This window comes from Falco peregrinus, chromosome 5 (genome assembly GCF_023634155.1).
Source record: "Falco peregrinus isolate bFalPer1 chromosome 5, bFalPer1.pri, whole genome shotgun sequence".
Taxonomy (NCBI): domain Eukaryota; kingdom Metazoa; phylum Chordata; class Aves; order Falconiformes; family Falconidae; genus Falco; species Falco peregrinus.
In genome coordinates, this window is record NC_073725.1 from 3,833,251 (window position 1) to 3,852,184 (window position 18,934).

The 18,934-nt window shown below is 40.7% G+C and overlaps 1 protein-coding gene across 3 annotated transcripts in view; it reads right to left on the reverse strand.

The window, feature by feature from the left end:
* Positions 1 to 18,934, reverse strand: part of IGF2BP3 (insulin like growth factor 2 mRNA binding protein 3) — a 114,137-nt gene that overhangs the window by 34,765 nt on the left and 60,438 nt on the right. For all 3 annotated transcript variants that reach the window (XM_005237198.4, XM_005237197.4, XM_055803536.1), the window contains 3 exons: positions 10,390 to 10,441; positions 10,233 to 10,296; positions 1,143 to 1,427 (listed from right to left, as the gene is read on the reverse strand). In XM_005237198.4, coding sequence (XP_005237255.1) covers positions 1,143 to 1,427; positions 10,233 to 10,296; positions 10,390 to 10,441 — 401 coding nt within the window. The remainder of the gene's footprint in view (positions 1 to 1,142; positions 1,428 to 10,232; positions 10,297 to 10,389; positions 10,442 to 18,934) is intronic.

The window sequence follows — 18,934 nt, forward strand, 5'->3', positions numbered from 1 at the left end:
TCCAGCCTTCTTAAGAGATAAAAGCTTCCCTTATACCAGTCTTCCAGGATTCTTATAGTCCAGGAATTAGACACCACAAATCTCTTTAACCTGTGTTGTTAAACACAGCAAATAGTGTCCTGGGTTACAACATGCTAATGGGAGGTTGGAAGGAGCATCATGGTAATCCTGGGTCTGGCGGTGGGGGGGGTAGGTGGGTGCTGTTTGTTGGGAGTGGAGTGGGGGTATAATTAGAGAGGAGTGTTATCCTCATCGGCTGCTCTCAAAACTGAAGCCACCCACCCTCATACCCCTCACATACAGCTCATTTTCAGGTCCTGCCTGCTGTAACTACAGAGCTGGGGCCTCACACCAGTGCACTGCTGAAAGCAGCATCTTTCGCTCTCTGCTCTTAGGGGTAAGCTGGAAAAATTCTTTGACTACAATCCCCACCTCCTCTTGCATCTGTGCTGAGCTTTTCCTTGTGGGTAGGGATTTAACATGCACTGAAAACAATCTCCTTCAGCGCCTCTAGACCCTAGTGCTCTTAAGCTTCTTAGGTCACTTAGCAGCTTGCTTTTTGCCTCCCGTGCATTTCTTTAATCTGTGTTTTGGTGTGGTATGCAACTTCAGAGCTACAAATGTATCCACCAGAAATACATGGGACTGAGGTGTAACCAGTCGTGAGGGGGCGTGGGAAGGTTTTTGTTTTGGTTCCCTCTCCGCCCCTTGAATTGAAAATATTTATAGATCCTAAGAATGCCCTAAATTAAACTAAAGCTAGAATAAAGACTTCGATAGGTCACCACACCAGCTTTACGTCCCACAGAACAACATACAACAGCTCTTTCAGCTGCGTTTTCTGTGCCAGAACCGTATTAGCACATCTGTAAGCAAGCTCTCCAGCAACATGCGCCATCCTACTAACACTGCCTAATTTCATTTCTTTAAAAAGGGAGAAACAAGTCAGCTAGTATTTGAGCACGTGTCAAGGACTGAATCCAGTCCTTAAATAAACCTTGCAAAAGATTTCCTATTCATTGTTATCTTCATTTGCTCTCTGACCACACAGGTTAGTTGTGAAGTTTTACAAGTTTTCCTTTACAGAAGACATAAGGACACGATGTTAAAGTTTACAATTACAGTTTTGTAAAATAACTTACTTGGACTGTGTCTGCTTTGTAATGTTTCTGATTGTTGCTCCTTCTTTCCCGATAATGGCTCCTACGAACTGCGTGGGAACCAGCATCCGCAGAGGAACGTCTGACTGTGGTTTCTGCCTTGTGGTTGCACCGGGTGACCCTTGCCTTGGAGGACCCCTCTGTCCAAATCCACGTCTTCCCTGGGGATGCTGCTGTGGAGGTTGCTGGGCTGCCATTTCATCAGGGATGTATGCAACTTTCAAGGAATAGTTTTCAAGCTGAAACCCGTTCAGTTTTTCTATTGCTCTGTTTATTTGCAAAGGGGAGGAGAGAGGAGGGGGGGAAAAAAACAAACAAACCACAATCACATGCAGGGCCTTATGAAATGACAAGTCACTCAGATATAGACTTCTGCTCTTTCTAAATCATGTGACAAAGCCATAAACCAGTTCCAAGAATCCAAGAAGAAAAGTTACATTCAAAATTCTTCAGTCAAGATCTTGAATAGACAACCTTTTTTTTTTTCCCCTTTTTCTTTTTTTCACTTTTTTTAAGTCACCATATTAAGGACTACAAGTTAGTTCTTGCTTGCTCTGGGCTTCTGTGCACTTTAAAGGTTTTGCTGGTGCAACCCTATCAGCAAAACCTCACAGGAGACAGAGCTTATACGCTCAAAAGCATTCTTTTGCCTGATTTAATTTAAATCAGTTTCCCAAATAGAATTAAAGCTGCACCAGAGGGAAAACTTTTTAGCTGCTATCGCAGCACCTTCGTTAGGGTTTTTGCCAGCACAGCTATTTGGCTGGAGTTTTTGTAATAACTGACATAGCTATGACAGAAAAAAAAAAAAAAAAAAAAAAAAAAAGAGTAAAGAACGTTATGAAAGACAGCTCCTGGTTCACTCTCAGCAGGAAAGAAAGCATTCAAAGCCAGTCAATAGCATTTGAAACACCACTTAGCAGACCACAACAACACCTTGCAACTTATAAACTAGTCATGTTGTAAGCAGGTTTAAAAGTTGACCAGGAAATTCAAGCCAATGCATCTGTTAAATTCTCCACAGATGCAAAGGTGTTAGAAGGCATTTAAATGGCATTTCAAGTTCTCTTGTGCTTTTAGGCAAAGCAGAACCCTGTCTCAAATAGCACAGAGGGATACTGCCCAAATGCACACAACGTGCTCTCACCGTGGCCCATCACACTGAATAACCACCCGCTCAGCTCTCCCTCTGCCCAGCCCCTCTTTCTAACCAAGGTGGGGCCAAGTTTGCAAATCAACCTGACCTGCTGGTCTCCTCTTCACAGAGAGAGCACAACTGAACTTAAAATTTACAGATTTCTGGAGAGTCAAGGATCTACCACTCACAAAGTAGTCAATACAATTAAAGGGCCAGGAAACAGTAGGCTTAACTAAGCTACACGCAACACACTAATAAGCTAGCAGTATAAAATTAACATGTTTGCCCAAGAAAGATATTTCAAGTTTTGCTACAGAAGGCGTATTATTCAGATTATCAGCGATATATTGTTTATCAATGAAACGTGCATCGATTTGGCCTAGTTTCTAAGTGCCAGGCTTAATCTTGGACTAAAGATTACTGATAAATTTTGTTTAAAGACTAAATTTAAATCAAAAACAGTAATGGGAGGGAGGAGGTTTCCATCTCATATTAAAGAACCCACCAACTTTTTTGTTGAAAAGCTCCAGTAACTGTATGCTCTGGAGCAAGGCCTCACATTCAGAAACTAAACCTAGCCCCCCCATTCACGCACGCTGGCAGGTGTTTACTGCCAGTTTACCAAATGCTAACCTCAGCAACATTTTTATTCCTGCCTCTACTGCAGAGATAAAGGATGATGCCAGCCAATCACTTAAATTGTCAAAGGCAGCCAGTGAAAAGTACTATTCACCTCCTGGGTGACCCCTCGGACAGTCTGGGTGTCAAGCAGCAGCTCTGCAGGTAAGAAGCAGTATATGGATGCTGAGGATAACATGCCCCTCATCTCCCAGTTGAGCCAGCATCCTCAAAATACTCCAGCTGGACAGTAAAGAATTTATGAAAAAACAAGTAAATTGTGTCTTTGAAGCAGTGTTTAATAAGGGCTGGTAATAAATAAGGCCCAAGGCAACACCAATGAACATCAAGGAAAGCAAAATATTGAGTAACTGATCACTGCTCATTAAATACTTCTGTTCATCAAATGAGACACGGGTCCTTTGGGAACAGGGCAGGAGTGTAATTGCTTCCGTAACAGAAGGATCTCTTACAGCATATGTCAAGAGAGCTGGATTAATATTTGCTGAGGCCATTTCAAAGCTGACATTTCTTAACTTTTACTCCACAGACTTGGAAGAGCATTATACTACACAGAAATCCATGTTTACAAACTAGCAAGGGCAGTGAGCAGCCAGACCAGTGAAACTTGTGTTCCTATGGATTTGTCTCTCCAGTTTTAATTTCTGTGTAGATTTCCGATACCCAAAAGGCCTTTCACTGAAGTGTCTCTCCATGGACATCCTATCTGGGAAAGGGGTCTGGAGCCTTTCCTTTTTAGGCAACCTAAACATACTAAGCTCCTGTTGGTTGTGACAAGAGACCTCTATTTCTGGACTACATCTTCCTAAAATCAGCCAAAAAGCTGAATTAGTACCAGGGAGGGAAATGGCACCACCAGCCAGTGTAGTTGCACAAGATCTGTTTCTTTTGGAATCAAACCTCAAGATGTTAGAGAGATGAGTACCAACGATTTCACGGATATGCTGGTAGGCTCTAGATTGACATCTATCCCAATTCATTCCCTTCCATGCATTCATTCAACAAGTTCAGACATTGCTTCTTTCCCAAAATGCTTCAATTTCCCCTGGCTTTAAAACATTAGACCAGAATCCCAGCACTGATACAAAACCTTACGTTAAATCAGTGCATGAGATTTCTCACTCTTCAGAAGTGGTAGGGGAGGAAAAGACCAGGCTTTTTGTTTGCAACCAAGCTACATACCTATATGCCTTCAGAACAAACATCATTCAGCAACAACTGGCATACATACATGCCATACTTTTCCTGGAAAGATGGTTGGAACTTTTTTTTAAAAAAAATTGCCAAATGGTTCTATATGACTGTAGAGTACCTTAAATTCAAAGCAAACTGAGAAAAGTTCATTTGCCATTGTGGAAAATCAATTCTGTCAGCCAGCGGTGAACAACTCCTGGCCACCAAAGCCATATGACACGGAAAAATAACACACTAAAAAAAACAGTGGACACATTTTTGAGCAAGTTATTTGAAGGCAAACCTGCTTCAGAGTCCACTTCTCTAGTTAGATGGTAGAGATACTACAGTACCTGCAGTACTGTGTACTGGAGAATCCAGTACACTAGAGATAATACAGTAGTATCACTTGTTTAAGTTAGTCTATATATTTATGGAGAAAACTTTAAAATAACTAACATCCTCCGAGTCAGAGATCTCCATATCTTATAGGCTGACTTGTTTTATAATTTGACTTGTTCAAGTGATAAGAAGTCAGAAGAGTCAATAACTAAATGCTGCTCTCTCAAGTCTTTTGTGGAATTGACATTTCCTAGGTAAGTGGTCCCACATTCTGTACCAATTTAGGCACCCACAGCGGAATGCCATGATAACTAATTTTCAGTAATGCAGCAAATACACAGTTTTGGTGCATTTCTTACAGAAGACACAGCCCAAAGCTTCTGATACTTTGGCTGTTGAGCCAGGCCTTCGCATTTCAACATTTGACAGTTTGCATTGGGTTTTTTAAGGCATTGTCATACACCTTTATTTAACTGTTCTGAACTAATTTTTATCAGTTTTGTGGCACGAAACATAGGGCTGGAATCAGGCAAGGTGATAGCTCTCAGTAGTCCTTCAGCACCATAAGAAGCCTAAAGTTCTAGAGGAATCTAGGCACTGCTTCAGGAAAGAGGGGGTTGCGGGGAGAAACCAAGAGCAATGAGTGATTAAGCACTGCCTTCTAGATGGAAGAAAAATTCCTGTAAAACAGCATTTAGGACAGCACTTCCTATGAGGAGAGCCGTCCCCGCTCCCTGGGAAAGCCTGAGCCTCAGAGGAAAGCAAGTGACTGGTTCTTCACAGTGCTAGTGGCACCCGTTTTGGTCAAGGTTATCATCACTGTTGCAGTCCACCAAAACCATGTTAAATCCAGCTCCTTTTGTAAAACACACTCACGTTGACTGACCACCTTGGAAACTTAAGTCCAAACCACAGCAACACCACCTCTGTCTTTCCTCAAAGACTTCTGCCTTCCCAGAGCCGAGGGTCTCCTTCCACAGCCACAAATTAAAGGCCACGCAGGTTACCTCTGTCTGAGTGCACCACTGGTACCTACTGAAACAATCCACAAACCACCTTTTACACAAGGGCTAAAAGCTTTAGAGTCACTTAATGAGGATAAAGAAGGAGAAAGATTCAGTAAACTTCCTCATTAGGAGGTGCTCTCCTCCCCCAAATCTTCTTTAAAAATTAATTAATATTTAGTGGAAATGGAAAATGCTTCCATTTCATATACCAGCAAGAGCTGGTACAGAGGAATCTCATAGTGTAGTTCAGAATTTTTTTATAAAACAAATTCTTTAAGAGACTGCAGCGACTACTGCTTATGCTCTGCTAAGATGTATAGCAGCCTGGCTTATGTTCACATGACACCTGCTCAGAAGTAAGAGGAGCCCTACATAAAAATGAAACCTTTAAACAAATATTTTGTGAATTAGTCACCTGAGATTTTCCCATCAAAATGACATCTCATGGCTGTCCTCTCATGAGCTCCCTACGAGAGCATGTTTGCCCAGCCTTCTCCCTTCTGATGCTAGTGGAGGTTAAACATCCTAGATAAATGAGTACAGTAAAAGCACCGAGTCTTGTGCTGGAAATCATTCATCCATTGATAGCGCGATGACACTAAGTACTAGATGGAGAACATATTTCACTCCCACATGCAGCTTGTACATACACCACCTTTCGTTTTTCCTCCCTGAACAGATACATTTGCATACCGAGAAGACAGATACAAATGGTAATTTTTCTTTGGCATAATATTTTTTTTGCCTTAAATAAAAAAATAGTTTCATTAGTATTTCTGAAAATAAAAACAAAGCAAAAAATAAAGCTAAGCTTATAATCATACACCACTGAATTTTCAGTATTACCGTTCCTATGGCAACATTAGCCCTGACCCATGATGGCATGTAAAAGTATTAGTTACGTGAACTCTTATTCATTCATCAAGCATACATGTTGTGTGCATACACATAGCTTTGTACTTCATTGAAAGGGTAAAAAACCTGTTTCTTTTTTTACAAGTATCCCAATTAAAAGGTGACCACTAGTGTCTTAACACTCGAAGTAATATACCTACTTATACCTGCAAAGATGCAGATCCTGAGCTCCTCGCGTTGCAGCCCGCATGTAAAATACACCATCAGTTACAAACACAGGCAGCACATGTACCTCACTCCTGAGCTAAAAAATAAGATAAAAAATAAACACCTAACCCTATACTAAAACAATATACAACCACTTCATATATGCAAGGTCAGCTTTGCACAAAATCTTCCTTCCAAAATCCTGGATAGAGCTAAATCCTGTAGCACCCACTAGACACCTATACAGTAGAACATTCTGGGGAGGGAAAGAGAAGGCAGTGTAACTTTTGAAGGTAACAGCCATAATTTAGGTGGCAGCACGTCACAAGGACACAGTCAGCGTGCCCTGCCAGTTGCAGTCAGGGATTGATACTGTGAGAAGAGGGACCTGCTTGCCAAAGGACACCCCCGAGTTGCCTCAGTGCCTACGTGCAGCTGGTTGGTTCTTCAAACTGACCCATGCCCTCTGAACTCCTCTCTTCCAGATATTCCATAACCCACCGTGACGTTCAGTAATTGCACGTGCCACAGCAGCACACACATGCCTTGTAAGGTCCCCTCCAGTTTCTGGGAAGCAAAAGCAGTTTTGGAGTTGAAACAAATCCCTCCTCCTCCCAAGCACTTGCAGGACAGGAGGGCAGGGATGGGGTCACAGAGACGCTCTGGCAATCCCAGCCTTCTCCTCGCCACCCGAAGAGCAAAGTGTGGTATTCCCAGGCCCGCACATAACTCTGTGCTTGCTCTACACCTCTCCACAAACCTACCAGGCTTCCCACAAGTACCTGATCCGCCACACTAGCTCCCCTGCTCTGGCCACATCAAGACAAGGAGCAGCATCCTGTTTTTTCTGCCAGGACCACCTCATACCTGTCCAGCTAGGAAAGAGAGGCATCTCCACAACAGGTCAAAGCCATAGCCCTCCGTTCCAACTAGAAGTCAATAACTGTGCGCATCTCACATTTTAGGTGCTGTGTGCTCTCTTGTCCAAGACTTGTTTCTCATGAGGACTGCATTCTTCACAAATTTCAGTTCGCAAGTCAGATTTGCATGCAGCCCTGTATTGATTATGCTGCAACTGTAGCACTAGCCCAGGCAAAAAAAAAAAACAAACCCACAAACCAAAACAAAAAAAAAACCAACACAAAACACCAAACAATCCTCTGCCGCTACAATTGGATTTGCAAGACAGAAGAAGGCTCAGTTTCCCAGCTGGGTGGAACCAAAGTTTTGTTCAAAACTAACATCCTCCAAGCAATGCATACCACACTCATTTAGAACTGCTTGTCAAAAATATCTCTAGACTGTGTTACAGCACCTTCACTGCTGTGGCATTGCTGGTACACACTGCAACAGGCACAACAATGCCACACCAGTGGGGAAGCAGCCAACTTTGCGTGTTTTGTCAGCCAGCACTAACTGTGAGGGTAGTACGTGTTACAAGAAGTGCAGAACAGAAATCAGAACTGGGCACCCACTGTATGCGGCAACATAGAAAACTTCATGCCACAGTGTTCGCTCCAAAAGTCATGGCTAAGAGCATTGTTTGCCATAAACAGCTAAATTTCAAAATACAAAGCTTGTTACCAGCTGCTGATTCTCAACAACTCTAAACAGCCTTTGATAAAGTCAGTTCTTGTTATCCCTTGTACTGCACAGGCCGACCAACACTGCCTTTTATCAGCTATCAGCACTCGTATACTGCTGTCCACCACAGCCAGTTACCAGAAGCAAAGCTAGGTCGTGTCTGGGAAAACCATTCAAATGAAACACCGCCACAGTCACACAGAAAAGCCACACATGCACAGCTTCTGTAGTGAATCTTCACTGTAATTCCTCACAGTTTTCTTCCTAGGAAAACCTTTATCCAGCCACTTCTGTTAAAGGTTTCTAAACGGCTGCAAGGCTGCATCCTGAACCCAGACAATCTGAGCTAATATTTTCTGTACAGAAAACGGGTTCATCCCCTTAGAAAACCCTGTGCCTGTATCAAACAATTCACAAACGTAAATCACACTACTCCACCTGCCCTACCTGTTCAAGGCAACCAAATTCTGTGTCATCATTCAACCTGTATCTCTTCAGGTCCTCCTCCAACACGATGGACACTAAATTCACCTGCTTCAGACTCAAGATGCTTTCAGTTATTGTCATGTGATTTCTCATGCAAAACAAAATTTTATCTCAGACACTTGTGCATAGTTTTAGCTTATCTCAGCATTTCCTCAGAATTGACCTTAAAATTTAACAAGTACAGTTTGAGGGGGAAAAAGCTGTACACTGTTGTTTTCAACTTCAGAAGGGAGTGCACAAGGCCAGGAACAGACATTACAGATGACAGACAGCTCAAAAATATATCATTCTTCTTTCCATGGTATTTTAGCTACTTCTCTCTTACATTTTCAAAGAAGGAACTGGCACACGTAGCATTTATTTTTAACATTGCACCATAGGTTTCTTCAGAACTAGAAATTCAACATTTTTCTTAAATACTGCACAACAGAATTAACAACAGAAGAACCTAAAGAACTTGAACAATTCAGGGTTTGAGAGATGTTAAATAGCGAATTCAAGAAAACATTGTTTCCTTCAGCTCCAGTGTACACAGGAGATGCCACTGACACGAGTTTCCCATCACATTTGTTTAGTATACACTAACAAATAACCTAACACTTTGAAAGATTGAATACATGTGTTTGTTGCATTCAAGTTACACAGAAGTCATAATTACTTAATTATATGTACAAGTATTATTTAATTTGTAATTTGAATTAATGCATTCCATAAGCATACTCTGCATCTTAAGTGCTGAATTTAGTTAGCCACAAGGTGGCAGAAATTTCAAAGTTAAAAAGATCATTGTAGGCTACTTCATAGGTTTGGTTTTGTTTAACCTGCTATGGCTAGAAAGAGAAGGAAAAAAATGCTTATGTCACCAGATTAAAAATTAAGGAACACAAGTCGTTTTTCTATCTGTGGTGGAAAAGCAAAATTAAACCTGTAGTATGCTATAAAATATCAGTAAGTATTTAAAGGAAAATTATATACAACCATTAAGTAAGGCATTATGGCTATTACTTTTAATATGCAGGTTAAAAGTGATCAATTACTGAAGACGTAAGCAAGCATAAAATTCCTAAAAAGAATAAAAAGCATTAAAAGGCCTAAAGTACAAAAAGCCCAAACAATTTATTTTGGGTATTCAGACTACAAACTTTTGTGTGTTTGAAAGCAGCATTAAGTTTTCTAATTTAAAAAAAAAAAAAAATCTTAGGGGAAAATCATTGCACAATAACAGAAACAAACAGAAGAATGTAGCTGCTAACCAGAAGAGAGACACAGAACAACCGACACTGTAAAAGGGCATCACAAAGCTTTTTTAAAACACAGCTAAAAATAATTGAGAACAACTCCCATCCTCTGTCATCAGCAAATCACTAACTTTCTGCCCTCCTCACTCAAATAATTTTACCCAAATTTTCAATTTTTAAAATTATTAATTGAAGTGTGGGAAAAGTTGATAAAACCCAGCAAATTAAGGTAGAGCACACAAGACCTGGCAAGGGGAAGACAGAAATACTTTCTTAAAAGTTAACGCTTACATGATCATTTTATTGATAAATTAATCAGAAGCAAAAGTTGCATATAAAATCACAGCAACATAAATTCCAAAGTGCAAGTTAGATGACAGTAACAAGTAAATAAGATACTTACTGTCTAGCCTGGTCCTTATTGCCATACGTTACATTTACAACTGCAGTCTCCGTGTCAGTGTTCACTAGAGAGAAAAACACAACGCACAGAGGTTACATTCAGCGTGCACTCACTTCCCACTACAAATCTAAACGCAATTTTAAGAGTAGAGCCATACCTTGCTCACAGTTCTCCACTGTTCCATACTGAGCTAACAAACTATCCAGCACCTATCAAAAGGTAAAAGAAATTACCGATTTCAATTTCAAAACAGAATAACAAAACAAAAAAGCATGTAAAAGCACTAAAATTTGTAATAATCTCATCAGAACGCAAAGCATTCAATATATCCACACCAATAATCAAGAAATGTTAACTATTTTGGGAAGAACACATTGCTCATTTTCTTTCTCACATCAGAAAATCTGCGTTTAAAACCTCATGGATGTGAAAATACAGAATATAACTCACAGTGAGTGCAGTGTGACTTTTTGGAAGTTCCAAACTCTAAAAATAAACCAAGTCACCTGTTCCCAGAGTGGGCTAAAGCAAAGGCAGGAAAAATTAAAGAGCAAATCTGGAATAAAATCTTTCCATGTATCTCAAGTACATATATGCAACTTTGTCACTCACTGGGGGTTCTGCACCCCCACCCCCCAGTAGGTCATACATAAAAATGTTATTCTCTTTACTTAGTGGGGACCTGTCTACATGAAGTAGTTAACCAGAATAACCAGCACATCAAAAGCTGTTCCACAATTCTTTTGACATTTTCCAAAAAAACTATTCCAGGGGAAGCACTCGCAACAGTATCTGCACAATTATTTGAAAGTCACAATTAATTTGTCCTTCGGTAGAAAGCTAGGGAGGAATAGGTGAAAACATATGGCAAGGGGTAAAAGAAATCCAAATAAATAGTTCTACTTGGCACAATTTGTCTTATTCTAGTCAAATGCAGAATGATGAAGAAAGGACAAGAAACAAGACTTTTAGGAAAATCAAGGCGTCAGAATGTTCTGGTAAAACATTAAAATACCCACTGTTGTATCACTTCTAGAATTCATATAGTATATATTTTGCTTTTTTCCTGGTGAGAAATATCATTCCAGAAAACCATGACTGTGGCAGTAACTAGCACAGAAGACAAGTACATCATTGTGGGTTACTGCATCCTAATGTTTTGTCTCAAGAGTTAAGACGGTGCTGGAAAAGTTCACACAAATTACATCAAGAAGTAAAAAAGTGAACTTGAAATCTCCTCTGTAACCAAAGTGCCATTCTTCACTTCTGTTAGTCTCTTAAAGCGAAATGTCATTATGAGAGGGAAGAAACTCTTTTTGGGAAAGGAAGGGAACCAGGACAGAAGGGGAGCAGTAGACATAAAAACACATCTGTGCAGCTTCTTCTTGCAGTGTGCTTTCACTCGCTGTAACCAGCAACCGAGTGTGCACAAAACCCTAGTCCCTAAAAGGGTAAAATTCAGAGTATCTACATCTTCACGAGATTAAGGTTTCAAAATTATAATTTATTCATGTACTGTATACTTTTACTACAATACAAAAGACATTTTTAAGATAAATCACAGTTTATATGTCCAAACTTGACGACAACTTGCATCAGTATAATTTTCAGTCTTTACCACCTACTAAAATTGAAATTGCACACAGACACCCAAAGGTAAAATTTCAAACCAGGTATTCAAAAGGCAAAACTCACCAAGTTTGAGCAATGCATTATTCCTTCTAACTGCAGAATTTCCCTATCCTTCTTGTATAGGGTCTAATAAGTTTTCTTGGCAACTGTTTTATTTTCACAGACAAGTAGAGATTAGCCTAGTCAGAGTTTGCCTTTTCAATACCCTAAAATATAATTTTTCTGCCACTCCTCACCTCTGACAATTTGAAACTATCTAAGGAGAAGTTTGCTAAATATTACTGAAGCAGAGATGCTCCAAGGGATTAAAATAAATTAGAAGTCTGTGGTAGATCCTTTTAAATGTTGGCACAGACAAGTGGGAGAGTTGGGAGGTCTTGCGTGTCTGTGGACATACTTCCACACAGGCCAGGAGAGTTACCACACGTGATTAAGGGGTAACTGTGCTTCCACTGAAATCTGTGGGTGAAGAGAATCTCAGGCGGGGTCAGTGTTTTAAAACAAGAGCAGCAAAGCAAGACACTGGCTTAGAGATCCATTCCGAGGCGTTTACTTGAAATAGGATGCTGAAGAATTCATTAGTCTGATAAAACAATTTCTTTGTCCCTACAGTATGTCAACACCCATGCTGTATTACACAGCAGACCATAGTACAATGTGAGCTAATGTCTTTAGCAAGACAAATTGTTATTATATTTGAACTGTGCGGACCACCAGCTCATAGGCACTCTGCCCCAAAGCTGCATCACCTCAAAATCACAGAACTGCATTTTCATCCTTAATCATACAGGAAGAAAGCAAAGCTGGAATGCCAAAGGTACCACAAGAATTCGCTGGATAATAATTAATCGACATTTTGTAAGCTATTTCCATAATACATTTATATTATAGGCTAAGCATACCTTTACATTAAGACCAATGTATTAAAGTCACTAGCTTCACCAAGAAAATAAAAGCTTTAAAGCTGAATCCACACAACTTTTTAAAGATACTACATTCTCTCTAAAAACTACTTTCATTATGTTTCTGATCAGCCATCAAAAACCACTCAACGCTCTAGTCTTGCATCTCCTTCAAGAAGCCTAAGAACCAAAAGTCTCCTCTGCTGTTAATGCTGAGGAATAGCCCAGGATGGCACATTCAGCATCCCACCGCTTTCCACCAGGAGTTCTCCACTTACGCTGCTCCTTAATCCTCTTCTGAGCCATTTCAGTCAGAGACAGTGTCCATCTGGGCTTTAATCCAAGTGATTTGAGTTCCCGTGTTCCTAGAAGAGTTGCTTTACTGAACAGATGTATGAGAATCTTCCTCAAAAGGATTGGAGCTTTCTTCAACCAAAATGGGAAACAATCCTCTTGGGTCAAAGACACTTGTGCTCCACAGCACTGCCCTCAGTAGACACTTAGATTTCCAGCACTGTCAGTCTCACGCAGCAAGGTTTTAAGTGAGATCAACACCACAGGGATAGCCCGTTAACCAGACTGTATTTAAAAGGCACTAGTAAAAAAGATTCAGCAGCAGTTGGGGGGTGTGCGTGTGTGTGTGTGTGTGAGAGGAGCAACCTTCATGGGTGAGAACACTTAACTGAAACAGCTGATCCAGCTGGGAGAAATCATCACAACTGCAAAGCCAGATCCTCTATCGTAACTCATTTTCAAAACACAGTACTCAACTCTTGCATGTGTTTCTTGCTTCACATGTATTTACAGAAACAGCCAGTTTCTATCCACATCCTTCATTTTTTCATATTTCTCTTCACACTGCCTTTTCCCTCTCCCCAAATTTTTTTCTCTCTAGCCCAAAGCCTGTAGTTCTGCTGCAAAACAAACATGTTTTGTTTAAGCTGCTCTTCCGTAACACTCTCCGTGTACAGCCTTGTTGGGCAATCGGAACAAAATTCAAAGCCAAGTTGGTGGTGCAGCAGCAATTCTGATGAGCAGCCGAAAAGAAAAGTTTATTTGTACAAATATTTAATCTAAGCTAGAAAAAAAGTCTTTCCTTTTCTTGAGCTCTCCTTCTAACAGTTGTCTAAATTGGGTCTCCTGCTCGTTATAGCACAGATGTCTCTCTCACAAAAAGCTGCAGTCTTATACTGTGGACTTTCATTCATCAGGCTCTAAAAGCCAATTCTGACTTCATTATAAACAGCATTATTACCCTACACCAAGCCCCACAAATTGAGGCTGCTTTACAAGGAAAAAACAAGGAAACGTTACTCTTCAGTAGAGCCAAGAGCTCAAAGCACACATTAAAAATATCCCAGTTCTGAACAATTTCACAGGTTTAGAAGTAGCACCTTTGAACAAACCAGAGCAGTTGTTTTCTGCACTTTCAGAACAGACTATTTGATACACATCATCTTATGGTGCTGCAGGATTTCTGCCCTACACCATAAGCAAATTAGTCTCAAGACATCTGGTCCATAAGCACAGTTACCCATGTTGTTTCTCTCACACATGCACTTAGCGATGGGAACTTGACAGTGGTGCTGTATAACCTGAAGTCATTTCCTCCACTCATGCAGAGCCATTAGACCACCACTCCTGCTTCCATGACTCCTGTCCTGTTGACTGGGAGTTAAAATTAGACAACAGAACGGAAATCACACATAGCAGAGAGAGAAAAATGAGACAGGAGGATTAGCGTCATTCAGTAAAAGACCACGTGGAAATTTCTGGCTGTAAAGGCTTTGAGTGTTCTGGGTGATATAATTAAAAAAAAAAAAAAAAAGGAGGCGGGTAGCATGGATAGAGAGCATCAGTCAACAATATGAGGTGAGAGAAGTTGTTAGTGCAAGTGGCTTTTTGATTTAGAAGAGGAAAGGTAGAAAGAAAGGAAACAAAAAAAGGCAGGTATGGAAAGGAGTTTTCATCATTTACACCAAAAAGGTTAGAGCGTGTCGGTCCCTTGTAAAGGCAGAGCAGCATGGACATGGAGTACCCAAACCAGCACAGGGCCTGCCAGGGCAAAGTTATTCCTCCAGAACCTTGTGAGGGCATTTGAATAGGCAAAGCCAGTTTGCAATGGCTCAACTCATTGCAGCGTGTGGTGATGGCGTTTTTCATCTTGTAGGCCCTCCAATACCCAGTTTACTGTTTCACGAAACCATGACCATAGTCTGGAAGAATCAGAAAAATAAGTCTGGAAGCTGCTGAAGTCATTGTTTGCACACACCAGAAAGGCAGCGCCTGAAAACAATAACTCTGGCTTATTTACCACATCCCATACAAACCCTGGAGTGAATTCTTCTCCTGGGAACTTACAGTTATATCCAAATGTTCAAAACTATTAATAAGTTTACCCTATAATACAATTCTGTTTAGGTGGCATTACCAGGGTTTTAAGAATGTAAAGCTGAACCACAGAGAACAAAGACAAAATTGTCAAAGGAACTACTAATTGAATGACCAATTTGGACACCGAGGGCTTGATTTTCCACAGCGCTCAGCATGTCTGTGTGTTCAAAGTGCAGCTTCAAAGCCACTTTCGGAAGCAAGGAGAACACGGCACTTCTGCAAGAGACCTGAGGCTCGTCACAAGACAGGGCACACTGTTAGCAAGTAATAGTAACTTCTGCTCAAATAGTTTGCACAACACCAGAGACCAGAACGTCCAGATTTCGGTTTGTCATGGCAGCATTCAATTCCCCTAACCAAAGGGGTCTGTCTTCCTGAAAGTCTTCGACTTGCTGCAAAATTAATAAAGTGTGTGGTGAGTAACTGGGGCACAACTCTTACAAGACCAGTCACCTTCACTGCACACACTGGATTTCCTAGCTGACAGCAGAGCCATGCTCCAGCCTGAGCCAATGTCCCTCCCAACTGCGCTAAGAGCAAACACCAGGTCCCCGTTTACTGTGTTCTCATTAGGGAAATCTGGAATGCTCAATTAAAAAAAATAAGGAGGTAAGAGATGAGGTGGACTATTTCAACGTCAGTGTTTCAAATTACGCAAAAGACATAAAGCAACCGAAAATAGGTCTCAGCATCACATGCAGCCATGACTACAACTACTATAACCAACTCCATACACCACATGTGTTTATACATATTTCCAGGTAATACTGCTGGGCCATTTAAAAAAAGCAAACATATAGACATACACACTCCGAGGTCTATAAAACAAAGAGGTAAAGAGAGAGAGCAAATGCTTTAAAACCACACTAGTATTCAAGAACAACATTTAAAAGGACCTGCCTTAAATCTGCTTAGTCAAAAATCACGTGAAGTATAATTAGCATAATTTACAGATAGAAAAAGGTTAGGTTCTAAAGAAAAGATTAAGAGGAATCCAACAAGTGTCAAGCATTACAGATGAAGATCAGCTTCAGAACTCCCTCTTTTTTTAAATGAAAATTCATATGATGGAAAAATTCACTGAGAAAGTATTCTAATGAAGCTCTGAACATAGAAGAAATTGCAAAAGAAATTTTTGGGCTACAAAGTTAGCCCAGGTACTGAACGCGGCAGGCAAAATTATCTTGTGTGCTTTTGTGTTCCCACATTAAACCCTAAGCTGGAAATAGTCTCTTGAACGTGTGATAGGGAGGAAAGATTAGTGTGCATTACACTAAGGAGGTACGGGATGCCCAAAACCCTCTCATAGTATCAAGGCTCACAAATGGCATTAATGGTCTCCAAGGTTAAAAAAGTACTTGAGAAATGTTTAGAGAAAGGCCAAAAAAAAAAATCTACCACCTTATTAGTTGCATGGGTGGCCTCCTTCACAAAGAGATTAAAGGGAGCGGGATAATTCAGTTTGGAAAGGAGCGAGAGGGAATATGATACAGGTATTATGAAATAACGAATCATGTAGAGATGGCCAAATTGGCAGCTCCTCTCCACCCTTCATCTAAATTAAATGAAAACAAGTTTGAAAACACAGAGAAATAAGTATTTATGCAACATTATCTGAATGCAATTAAGCACTGCACAGTATCTGCTACAATACTTTATTAATCTCCCCGCTCCTGACACTAAAGGTGGAACTTCAAGACCAGTTTTTAGATAACATCAGAGCTTATGAACCAGGTTAGCATTAACGTCAACACTCCTCCTTCAGTACCCATCCTGATTTCCAGAAAATTAAAAAGCACCCTCATGCAGCTCAGTCCTTTGGGAAAGCAATGGCTGTTTTACACAGTTAATCCCCATTCCCAGGATCTCCTCGTGGGCACTGCTGCCCCCCCCCCCCCCCAGGCAGACAGGCTACCAGGACATTTCTGCGGCTGGGCATGCGGGAAGGATCACATGCCGGGCTGGCAGATGGGTGTTGTGAAACGTAGTAGGAAGCAGCAGCAACACTAGCTCGTGTTCATCTGCCTCCTCTCGCATCAAGGAGGCCAGTTTAAGTGGAAACACTCCCCACTACTTCTACAATCTGATTTGTAGTTTGCCAAAGGGAAGGAAAATAAAAAAAGCTATAAAAGCATTACTATCCAGTGAGCACCCATTGCCCAACGTTGATTAAATGATAGACTACACAAAAGCAAGGGAGCCAGCATATTTTACAAGAATGTTTGGAGAATACATTGGGATAAAGGATGAATTTTCTGCTTTACTCAGAGCATTATACTGTAATACAATTGGTGTTTTATTGTCTGTTTCGACACCTTCCTGTGGAGGCATCCAGCACTGCTCTCTGTCAGAAGACTGCTGCTCAGCCCCACAGTGCAAGTTGCAACGTCCTGCTCAGTGCCATGAAAATCAGAAAGGGAGCTTGTTTTCCCTTTCCCCCTCCTCAACCTTTCAGTCCTTCCAATTACATTAACTCTATATCATTACAGAAAATGTGTTCTTTTTAATTGAAAGATTTATCAGGGAGAACTGTATTTCTCCTATACATTTTACTCTTTTTCTCTGTGTGTGCACACATGCGTGTGTGAAAAAGGCACTTTCGAAAGCTATTTTCTGTAGCTATTAAAAAGTCTCGATGCCACTTCATTACTGCTCTGCAAGACCGGCGCTAATCTGATATTTTTAGTTTCAGCATAATAATAGTTCTTTTTAAAAAAGCCTTCTGTAAAGTTGGAAACCTGCAACTATTACAGAAATCTGTCAGACTAAAAAAAAATCAATTTTTGAATCATCTTTTGGAACCTATCAACAATTACACATTCCAAGAAATCTCTTGACAAAAGCTCAGGGATATTTTCATGAAGAGGCCGCCACACAAGGAAAACTGCTCCTTCTGGTACAGGTATGCTGGCGCATTGTGGAAACAGAGCCAAGTCAGTGCTTGATAGGAGGGAAATCTTCATGGGAAGGACTGTCCCATATTCAAGTATTAAGCATTTCCTCTAGGATCTGCTTGTAACTATCCAAAAATGATAGAGGGAATCATAAAGGAAAATCCTGCAAAATGGATTTAGTTCACAGATTAGTGCAGATAAAAATAAAGTATATTAGAGCTCAGATGGCGATCACTTCTGAGACATCCCCTCTACTGAGCACAAGACTCAAGATGACAAGCTTTCAGGAAAAAGATAAATCCTCAACAACTACTTCATGAATACCTTAGATACCTTTATAACCAGGAAAAGCTATAAAAAGATTGAAGCATTTTACCCGAGTTACATTTACAGGATTCCCCTTCCTCCTTTTTAAATTGGCCATCCATAAGATGCAGGTCATGTCTTTGGCTTCCCAGCAGTCCTACTAAGGGACAGCACTGCTGTGGACCAGACATTTCAGAGAAGGCTTAGTTTCTAAATTAACAAGTCTCTCAAATACAAGAGACTGCTGAAGGGAAGGAATTGTTACCTGCATTTACTGAGATTTACAGACACATGGGCTGGGTTGCTGGATACTCTCATACAAAACTTTCCCTGAAGCTGTCAGTGCATGTCACCTACCTCACCTCCCCAGTAATTTTGCTGGCATGGCAAAACTCCTATACCTGAATGCAGATCACCAATAGCAGTCTCCTAACATATGGGGCAGCTCAGTCACTTGAATAGTTGCAACAGCTATACCCAAAATTACTAAAGTCATCCCAACAACTAGAGAATACAAGTTTTTCTTAACCCACCTCTCCTGGTTTGTATGGCTGTTTGCAGGGGAACTGGGCAC